The sequence below is a fragment of the Ictidomys tridecemlineatus genome, chromosome 6 (genome assembly GCF_052094955.1).
Source record: "Ictidomys tridecemlineatus isolate mIctTri1 chromosome 6, mIctTri1.hap1, whole genome shotgun sequence".
NCBI classification, from domain to species: Eukaryota; Metazoa; Chordata; class Mammalia; order Rodentia; family Sciuridae; genus Ictidomys; species Ictidomys tridecemlineatus.
This window is the reverse complement of record NC_135482.1, coordinates 156,408,741-156,420,089: the sequence shown is the minus strand read 5'-3', so window position 1 is coordinate 156,420,089 and position 11,349 is coordinate 156,408,741. Positions and strand designations below refer to the sequence as shown.

The 11,349-nt window shown below is 33.3% G+C and overlaps 1 protein-coding gene across 4 annotated transcripts in view; it reads right to left on the bottom strand.

Annotated features, from left to right (window-relative positions):
* Positions 1-11,349, bottom strand: part of Akap11 (A-kinase anchoring protein 11) — a 47,342-nt gene that overhangs the window by 25,182 nt on the left and 10,811 nt on the right. For 3 of the 4 annotated variants that reach the window (XM_040281467.2, XM_040281475.2, XM_078015872.1), the window contains exons 3-8: positions 9,079-9,188; positions 4,566-4,682; positions 3,448-3,495; positions 2,675-2,755; positions 1,972-2,106; positions 408-672 (exon numbers count right to left, since the gene is read on the bottom strand). In XM_040281467.2, coding sequence (XP_040137401.2) covers positions 408-672; positions 1,972-2,106; positions 2,675-2,755; positions 3,448-3,495; positions 4,566-4,682; positions 9,079-9,138 — 706 coding nt within the window. In that variant the 5' untranslated portion in view covers positions 9,139-9,188. The remainder of the gene's footprint in view (positions 1-407; positions 673-1,971; positions 2,107-2,674; positions 2,756-3,447; positions 3,496-4,565; positions 4,683-9,078; positions 9,189-11,349) is intronic. The other variant, XM_005339673.5, reaches the window with a different exon arrangement.

The window sequence follows — 11,349 nt, the reverse complement described above, 5'->3', positions numbered from 1 at the left end:
TGAAAGCAAATATGCCTTTTACTAAAATAATTTCATTTTACCCTAAGGGGATACCTATTCTTAGCATACTATCATGCATGTTAGAAACATTACTACAGTGACTCTGCCAGCTAACTCCTCAACCATTTGAATATTGCCATGTTCCAGACACTGGGTATTGAGGTAAATAGGGTGTGAACAATATTACCTTAAAAAGAACAGAAATCATAAAAGTAAAAACCAGGTAACAAGGAACCTAAAAATCTCAGGGAAATTAATTCTTCTGCAACCAAAAAGAAGTTAGTATACTTAAACTGGATCAAATTTCAACATAAATTTCAACCAAACAAGTCTGCCTTAAAACTTCCAAAACTGAACTTTTGATTCCAATCTACTTCTAGAAAAAAATGTTCAGTAAAAAAACAAACCATCATTATATAGCTTTGAAGTCTCTTCTTCTTCTAACTGCTCAAAAGCAGTGACAAAGTCATCCTCTATGGAAGACACGGACTGGTTAGTATCATCATCATCTTCATTAGTGGTCTCAAGTTGGCGCTTCTGATGCAAGTACGTGTCCAGGGTGTATCGTATACCAGTAGCATATTTACTTAGGAGACTAAAGATAAAATCGATTCTGAGTCTTGGTAATGTAGGTGACACTCTCATGACACAAAGCATTCCAGAATGATGACTCTTGGGAAAGATCAAAGATGATTTTTTAAAAATTTAATTTTAAACACAAAACATTACCTGGAAGTATAGCCTAGAAATAATACAATCTCAGAAAACAAACAACAACAAAAACCCAAGAAATGTATGACTGACTCCCTGATTTGGCAATGTTTAATTCTTTTGTCTCTTCTTTATATTCTCATTTACTAATCTCTTTTTCTACTATCTTCCTCTATCTATGTATTAAAATTCTACCCAGTCTATTTCCATAAATGTTATATAAGACCTACCATCTGTCCACTCACCTGTCTCACCAATTTATACTGTAAACTGCTTGAGGATAGAAGCCAGTTTCTATTTTACTTTTTATCCCATTTTCTCATAGATGGCAGAATAATACTACATTTCCTATCACAGTTAAAAAACTGCACCCTCCTTTTACTTAAATTTCTCTAGTATTAAAACTTAAGACAATGTTTACAGTCAAGATTAAAAGTCTCAAACTTTCCTTCATATATTATCTTTAAAAATTCAAATACTGACAAATGATTTATTATAAAAAGTAGAAACCAAATAGAATAGCTAATCATCCTTATATTCTAGCAAATAAAGTAAAGCAAATAAAGAATATAATTAAGGAAATGAGGCAAACAGTTCTATCCTTTATCAGTAGATCTCATAAAGAACACAGCAGTATTTTATACCTAGAATACGCAATCCAAATTTTAAACCTACTGGTTCAATTTTAAATGTTTTACCTCCTAAAATGCAAATCATTTTTCTTTAATGCATTATCAAAAAAACCATTATTTAGCAATGCATTAAGGTTAAGTATTATGAAATTAACCACCTGGCTTAGTGATATAATTTTTTGTTTATAATTAAAAAACATATAGGATCATGTGTACACTTTACAAAGATAATTGTGAACTAAAAAATGAGCTGAAGTACATTCACTATAACATATAGCACGATGTTTATATAAATTTGGAATTGGCCATAAAAAAAAAAATCATGCTATGGTTTATATAAAGGAAGAAACTATAGAAATCCATAAGGAATGAATTTTCATTAAAAAATTTGTACTTGCATACGATTATGAAACTTCACAGATATAAAATCTAATTTATAAGCTACAACCAAAATTACTGTTTCAGGGACATTAATGTTTCATGAGTTCAATTTCTTACAAATTCTATTTCCTTGAGATAGCAAAAACAAAACAACAACAAAATCATCCAATAAAAGTTTTATACTCTTGATCAAATGTAGTAAAATTTTCCCTGAAAAAAATAATTAGAAATGATCTATAAAAGTTACCTGATTTAAAAGACCACTGCTTATATCTGATGATTTATTTATATCCTTCATACAAATAATTTCATTTTCATTTAGACTGCAGAAGTGAAGTGAATTCAGAAGATCTGGAAGTTCCAAAGAAACTGCAGCTAAATCCTAATTTAAAATAACAACAATATATTAACTGAAAGAATAACACTTTTACAGTGATCTCCATCCCAAAATCGTAAGGTCTATTGGTTATAAGATTTACATACACAATTTATATCCACAGATAATTTTTTTAAACTAAAAAATAAAATATGAAATTATTTAATAATTATTTAATAATGACTATTCCTGCAGCCTTCCAAACATATAGCTATCGAGCTATAAAATAAATTTTAACATGGTACCTCACACATCAATGACAATTAGGCATTTAATTGTTTTTAGCAAATTTTAATCTATTGTCCTCAGATTTAAATCTAGCATTTTTCATACAGCATTCTTGGCTATCAAATGTACTTCTCTTCAGAACTTAAGTTTTAACTTTATAAAACACAAGTTCATTTTTCTGTCTCTCCTCTTGAAGGTATTATATTAGCTTTGTTTTTTCCTTCACTTTTTTACATAAATATTTTACCTAGCTAAGAATTATTAAAGTCTTTGACCTTTAAAGAGCACTTTGCTTTGCAAACATAGCTTTATCAGTAACTCTCAAAGACAAGCATTAGAAAAATACTTTGGAACTTTTCTCTTTCCAGGCATATGTTGTCAGAAATATGTCCTCTCTGTTGCTTCTGTCCAAGCAATTTTCTTCCAGCTAAGGCAACAAGACATACAACAGAATTTTTATTCATAATCACCTGATATGTAGTATTCTAAAAGAATTGAATAATGTTATTTCTTTCTCTAGTAGGAGATACTTTACCATGACAAGCAAGCACAAATTTTCAAACTGCAGGAAAAAAATAGTATATCTGCAGTAGCTTCAACCACGTTTTATGTAGCTATGAAGCTTTTTTTTGTTGATTTTAATATCCCCTACCAGTCCTTTTATATTTGCCTAAATCAAACAAGCTCAAATTTTTGCATTGGCTAACTGTGACTTTTTATAAGTTTTATATTTTACATTTAACTAATTCAACTAAAAATACAAGAACTTTACTGTTGAAGTCAAATTATGAAAAGCAAAGAAAGAAGTGTCACATGCTATATAACACAAAGAATGAAGAAAAGGTCATCCTTATAGTTTGCATTCTTTGAAGATAAATGCCTTCAGTAGTCAAACCTAACGTTGATTTCTAGACCAAGAATTCTCAGTAAAAATGTTAAAAGTAAAAATGCCCAAAGCACACTAAAAAACTGACCTCAAAATATCACCTTTTAACTTTAAAAAGGAATGATATCACAACTTAGTGTATATATTGGGCATTATGGTCAATGTCTTGTGGTCTCAAAATTTATTCCAAACAATCTCTCACAGTCCTTTCCAATTCTTTAAGTTGACCATACCTGTATATGCGCAGCATCTGTTTCTTCATTAAATCCCAGAAATGTGACCTTTATAAAAGAATAAGGAATAAAATGGAAAAAAATCCATTAATTTGAGTTTTTAAGTCTTGTCTCAGATTGTAGACAGAAATAAAGACAGAAAAAAAAACGCACAGGAAGGCATTAAAATGCTGACTTCCTTGAACAGAGTAATTTTTCAAGGATGATCCAAAAGGTTTTCCCCTAAAGATTTGGCTTCATACTGCAGTTCATAAACTTCATAAAACACTTCCCTCAAACATATTTCAAATACATTCACTTCTTCCAATCCTCCTGCCACTCTTCACCTGCACTATTATATTCCTCTCCCATCTGATTCCCACTGTCTATCCTGTCAAAACTCTTCCCTTTCAAGGGGAAAATCCTAACCAGGGTTAGTTTATACCTTTAGCTTTCCCTCATTTTTATTCAAACACATGGTCCCCTTATCTGGGTCGGGAACTACCCAGTACATCCTTCCCTAAAGTTCTCAAAATTGTGTATGCTTGATCTGAATCTCTCTCCCTCTCTTGGATATTTACATGCCTAGCTCCTTCTCATTCTTCAAGTTTCAATTAAATGTGATCTTCTCAGAGAGGCTTTCCCTGGGCAGACCCCCAAGATTGCTTCCTCTAGTACTATTCGAGATACCATCATTTATTATTTCTTTTAATGCCCTTATACAGAGATTATTCTGCAGAAGTTTAAATAAATTAAATTTCTAAGAAATATCTAATGGCATGAGGAAATGCCACATTATGTTACAGAAAAAAATATATTTGGTACACAATTTCAAACTAATTTTTAAAAATATATGCATGAAAAATAATACTGGAAGGCAACACCAATGATTAAAGATAGCAGGAATCACTGAACACACTATTGTATGTCCAATGAGTGGTTAATAATATCTATAAATTTAATTACATGTGCTCACGATGATACATTAAGACAATTACATTAGCCAGTATTTAAAACAGGAACTTTTAATACATGAAATAATATGTAAAGATTTTAAAAATAGGTCATGCAGTTCTACAAAGATGATGGAAATACACTGAAGTTTATTAAGAAAAGGTTTAGAAAGTAGTAGGTCAAACCTCAGTTAAATTGGCATGTTCATTCTGCTTTAAACAGTCCTCTCCTGAAATACTGCATAGTTCCTTCTCACTCTGTAATAAAGATTTTACAGACTGGAACACATCATCACTGAAGCTCTAAGGAGAGAAAAAGACATTCTTATTTAGTTCTACAACAAGGCAAGACATTCTGCAGATATTTTAATTTTAAATGGAGAGACTTCATGATCCAATTAACATTCACTTGGCACCTTTATTGTCTGCAAAACTTAATTCAGCTTAGAAGAAAAGTTCCATTCAGGTGATAAGGCTTAATAAGTCTTCCATGTGTCCAAAACACATTCAGCACACCAAAGCCTCTGCATTCAGATCACTGGCAGACTACAAAGGCCCTCACACCCCAGTTTTATTACCTTATGCTAAAACTAACAGATTGCATATCTGATTTCCAAGTCACTGACAGAACAGATACAACAATTTCTATAATGAGCGAGACAATGTGGAGTTATAATAAAGAACACTAACAACAGTGACTATTCCCTTAACATAGAGACAAAGAAAAAAGAGTTATTCCAAATAACGCCTTTCAGGCATCAGCATACAACTGTATGATGAAAATGAGGGAGCAGATTCCAGATTTAGGGGAGGGGACTGTCATAAGTACAAAGGGAGGAAATACTTACCTTACATATCAATATGAACCTACAATTCCTTAAATATATGTACCACCTTTTTCCACTAAAGAGTCTTAGAAGCACTGACTCTCAGTGGCAATGAGCATACCCAGTACCCAGATTTTGGCTTCTTAATCACCAACAAAAAGACCAGAGTTCCTCAGAAAAATGGCCGGTTCTAGATCAGAGGTAAAAAAAGCACAATGTGAGCCTGGAACATCTAACTATGCCAGAAAATGCATGGAAGTACTCCAAGACTTAATTGGATCTTAAAAAAAAAAAAAAAAACCACACACACACACACACACAGAAACCAGCTTGAAGGAATTCCTACCATCCAAATTTGGGCAGAGTCATAAAAAATAAAAATGGCTGGGCACGGTGGTGCAAGCCTATAATCCCAGCAACTTGGCCCTGCCTCAAAATAAAAAATTTAAAAAAGGCTTGGGATATATAGAGCACCTCTGGGTTCAATTCCCAGGACACCCCTTAAAAACAAAAAGGTAATGGATTATAACTGCTAATAATAACTTCTTCACCTATGAAAACTAACTGACATACATGCACAGAATGACTAAATTAGAAAATCCCATACTAGGCACTGTGGCACACACCTGTAATCCAAGCAGCTTGGGAGGCTGAGGTAGAAGGATCACGAATTCAAAGCCAGTTTCAGAAACTTAGCGAGGCCCTAAACTACTCACTGAGATCCTGTTTCTAAATAAAATATCTTTAAAAGGGTTGGAGATGTGACTCAGTGGTTAAGTGCCCCTGGGTTCAATCTCCAGTACCAAAAAAAATTTTTTAAAGAAAATTCTAAGCCTGGGGACATAGCTCAGTTGGTAGAGTGCTGGCCTCGCACGCACAAGGCACCAGGTGGAACACCAAGCGAAAGAAAGAAAGAAAGAAAGAGAGAAAGAGAGAAAGAGAGAAGGAAAGAGAGAAAGAGAGAAAGAAAGAAAGAAAGAAAGAAAGAAAGAAAGAAAGAAAGAAAGAAAGAAAGAAAAAGAAAATTCCATTTGTAATCCTATGTAATTATTGTTTTAGGAAAAGAATCAAAGTACTCTAAATCTACTAGGCTAAAAGCTATTGGGAGCCGGGCATAGTAGCACATGCCAGTAATCCCAGAACTCCAGAGGCTGAGGCAGGAGGATTTCCAGTTCAAGGCCAACCCCAGCAACTGAGTTAGAGTCCCTAAGCAACTTAGCAAGACACTGTATCAAAATAAAAAATTTTAAAAAGGGCTAGAGTTCGTCTATTCCTCCCATGTTCCCGCTTCCTATCCAACTGTGAATCAGCCTCCTTATCAAAGAAAACATTCAGCATTTGGTTTTTTAGGATTGGCTAACTTCACTTTGCATTATCTTCTCTAACTCCAAGAAAGGAGGGGGTATGGGGTTATTAATGATGGTGGAATGTGATGATCACTGTCATCCAAAGTACAGGTATGAAGACACAAATTGGTGTGAGATATGAAAAATTGTGCTCTATATGTGTAATAAGATATAGATAGATAGATAGATAGATAGATAGATAGATAGATAGATAGATAGATAGATAGATAAAAGGGGGGGCTAGAGACTTAGCTCAGTGGCAAAGCACTCCTGGGCTCAAGCCTCAGTACTAAAAAAAGCTATTGGGAAACAAGATACTCACACTAACTCAAACTATCACCCTACAAGTTATTTATTAATCCCATAAATACAAAGATACTATGTGCATTCATACTGGAGATATCTGGTGTCTACATAATCTTGACTATGGAATCAGGTCTAGCATCAAATAATATCAAACAAACTCTATCAAACTTGATCTGATAGAATGAATGCAACATAAGTTTTAAGGTACAGGGAAAAACAAATGAATCCAAATTTACTCAAGATTTTCTATCATGAGTAAAAAAATCTAAACCACTGAAATGGTCTAGAATGGGGGAGATCAAATACACAAAACAATTAAATACAGTGTTTGAACTTTAACTGTACCCCAAATGAAAGACAAGCAAAAAGTCAGAAGAACACCAGAGATAACTGGAGAAATCTATGTAGGGACTATTCATTAGATGACGTTACTAAATTAATAATTTTCTTAAGAGTGGTGATGATGTTGACATGAAAATAACGTCTGTAGAGATACTCTCATACAATTGCAAAAGTGAAGAAAGGTTGTGTACAGGCATGTGTCTGCACAGGTGTGTATACTGAGAGAGAGACTGGGTACTGCAAAATATTAATAGAGGATGATCTAAATAAGGAATATATGAAGTGTTTACTGTACTGAGGTGTTTTCCCCTAACTTGAAAATATTCAATATTTAAACAATTTTGTTTTCATTAAAGAATGGAGGTTTTCATACTAATTTACAATCACAAAATCAAGAAAGGAAAAAATACATAATAAGTAATCTGACCTTGAACTATCAATATAAATTTGTGTGACTGCAAAACAAACGGCAATCCTAGTATCCAGATCTTGGTTTCTAAAGACTTTTCAGGGTTCTTTGAAAAATATGTCAATTTGAGGTCTGAGGAAAGGTGAGACTGTGTCACACAACCAAAAAGATACAACCAGAAAGTAAGGAAGCTGTCAAAAAATTAAGAACCTGAGAAAAAAGAACACAGGCACCAGGTTTGGTTAGCTCCCAGGTACCAATCTGGGGACAGTTTGAGCACTTCAAATAAATAAATGAAACAAAAGATTGTAAAATACAGAATTATAAAAATTTATACATCCAGAGCAATACAAATAAATAAGAAAAAATCCAAAGCAAAAATTCCAAAGCAATATAAATAGACAAATGAATGAGTGAGGGGAAATAAATTCACTTGCCACCACTGGAGGTGATAATTACATCAAGTCATTAATCTAAACATTATTAGTAGGAACTAAAGGACATTTACCCTTCCCATACCCACCTTAGATAAACTATCTTCTCCCTTATGAGTGTTATCAAAAGAGAGAACAGAGTTGCCATAAAGAGAGAAGGAAAGCAAGAAAAACATTCTAGTGAAAGTCAAAGACTGTCTCACAGGTATGGACTGGTCAACAGTGTCATATAATACAGAAGGGTGGAGAAAGTAGTATGTCAGGTCTAACAGGTAAGGACTGGTCACCAATGTCATAACAGTTCTAACAAACAAGCATGTGCCATCCTCCAGTCTCCATTTCTCTCTTCTTCCTTTAATTAATGCCCCAGCGTTTTAGCAAAGATAAAATATAAAGACATAGAAGATTAACCAAAGAGTTACAAAAGGAAGTAAAGAAGTTTTTCCTCAGACTACAAAGAAGAAAGGATCAAGGATCACATTTCATTTGGTCCCTACTAATTACCCTACATCTAGCAAAGGGGCTGACATATAATAAGTTCTCAAATTCTTATTTGCTGAATGAATGAAGGAATGAATGAATGGTAATATTTTGTATCATCATCAGAGAAAAGTCAGAAGTACATAAGAAAATTTATATCTGATACTCTATACAGAAGAGTATACCAAAGTTGGAAAACATCTGTTGAGAAGAAATGGAGAGGAGGTTTGTGATTTAAGAAAATAATCATGATCATGATTTTATAGCATTAATTCCATACATGACAATTTTTATATTATTTTAATGTTACTAATTTAAATAAAATTCAACTAAAAACCAAATCATAGCTTTAAAATGATCAATCTTTTCATTAAGGGCTGGAGATATGGCTCAAGTAGTAGCGCACTCGCCTAGCATGCGTGAGGCACTGGGTTCGATTCTCAGCAGTACATAAAAATAAAGATAATTGTGTCCTCCTAAAACTAAAAAATAAATATTAAAAAAAATACTTTCATTAAAACTTTCATGAAAAGGAACCTAATATAATGCACTTACCTTTCTGACAGATGCTCTTGTCTTCATATGACTGTTTCTGAAAGACTGGAAAGTCGCCATACCTATATGACTATTATACGTAATTACTGAAGAGTAAATCTATTGAACACCTAAACAAAACATCAAAAGAAAACTTATTTATTGATCTTAGTAATGCAGGCAAACATTTCGTGCTAAAATAATTTCTTTAAATTCAGTCATTTAAAGAAAAATAAAAACAAAAATATTGAGCCCTAAAAATGTATTCAGCAATCCAACATATATATTTGACAAATAGGTGATATATGCAATTATTACAAAAAACTCCTATTTTTCAACTGTAAAATTATAGTATAGTTTACCCTTTTCTGATCCATTATCACTGTCCTTTTTAACTGAAAAGTCACAATAAGAATTATTTTTAAAACCTTTCAAATCTTAAATAGCATCATAAGAAGAATCCCAGCTTTCCTGCCTCCTAAAAGTCAACCTCATCTCTACAGCAACAGTGATGTTGCAGACATTCTTATCTCAGGCAAAATAAGAACATGAAATTTGTTCATATAAAATCAAAAAGATAAAAACAATTTAATTTGTATTTATTTAGAGACAGGGTCTCACTGAGTTGCTTAGTGCCTTGCTTTTGCTGAGGCTGGCTTTGAACTTTCAATCCTCCTGTCTCAGCCATCCAAACCGCTGGGATTATAGGCATGCACCAGCACACCCAGCCTAACTCTTAACTTTTAAGATGCTTTATTTAAAACCTTTGAAAATTTAAATCAACTTTGGCCATTAATCATTCAGTATCTACATTTGACTGTAGGACCTTGTCCATCCATTAAGATCTACTCATGTTACACACAAAAGATATAATGGAGATGAGAGAGTTCAAAGCCTTCCAGAGAAAAAGTTTTATTATAATAAAGAGTAGGAGTAGGGAGCTGGAGCTGGAGCTCAGTGATAGAGTGCCTACCTCGCATGTGTGAGGCACTGGGTTCAATCCTCAGCACCACATAAAAATAAATAAAGATTGGGTCCACCTACAACTAAAAAAAAATTTAAAAAAAAAAAGAGTAGGCATGCAAATTCTGAATAACCAGAAAATCTGAATCAATAAAGATTTAATAAACCTTAAAATCTTAGTTTCAAGTACCAAACTGGTCTTATCAAGGATTGCCCAACTGAGGTTTTCAAGACATTTGGTTAATACAGATTTATATTATGAAGAGATATATACTTATATACTTATTGGATAAGTTTATTATGAGAATCAAATGGAAAATAATTTAAGGGAAGCACTTGCAAAATATAAAATGCAGGCAAAAGATAAATTAAAATATTTACCTATGAACCAGAATGATCAAGACCAAAATTATCAAAACTGAATTTAAAGGTTTATCTGAACAAAACAAGAAGATAATCTTTTCATTTGTCTCAGGTCAACTTATTATTCTTTCTTCCCACAGTGTTCTCTTCAACTACCAGAAACCTGTAGTGGCAATGGAAATGCCACAGAATTTCATATAAAAAATAAACTACAAGCCTGGCGCGGTGCTGCTCGCCTGTAATCCCAGCAGCTAGAAAGGCTGAGGCAGGAAGATCTCAAGTTCAAAGCCAGTCTCAGCAACAGTGAGGGGCTAACCAACTCAGTGAGACCCTGTCTCTAATTAGAATACAAAATAGGGCTGGGGATGTGGCTCAGTGGTTGAGTATCCCTGAGTTCAATCCCCAGTACCCACCACTAAACTATAGAGGCCAACACAAAAATTCCAGAAAAGAAGAAACACTCAAAGCCTGCTCCTGAAGAAAGTGTCACCAACTTTCTAGAAGGCAATTTTATAATGATGTCAAAACTGAAAAAATTCCTACCCTTTGGTCCAGTAATTGTTCTGGGAATTTGTCAAGGCAAATAATAATCCTGGAGCATGTAAGGCTCTAAATTAGAGTTCATAACAAATTAAATGCTTGCTGAGAGGTTTATGTTAACATCTCATTGTACACTCCTGTTTTACAAGGAGTAAAACTAAGTAAGACAAGAGGAAATTAAACAATCCACCCAGGCCCATACAAAAAATGGCAGAGCTAACATTCAAATTCAAATTCAAATTTTCAAAATCCAGCTCTTAGCCATCCTCTATAGTGCATAAAAGCTTGAGAAGCTATTCATCAAACTTTATAACAGAAATAAGAAGCAATCTAGACACCAGAAACAGAAGAGGTGTTAAATAACCTTAGGTTTATTCCCACATGGCAGCCATTAAAAACAACACTAAAAAAGTAATAATAATAAAA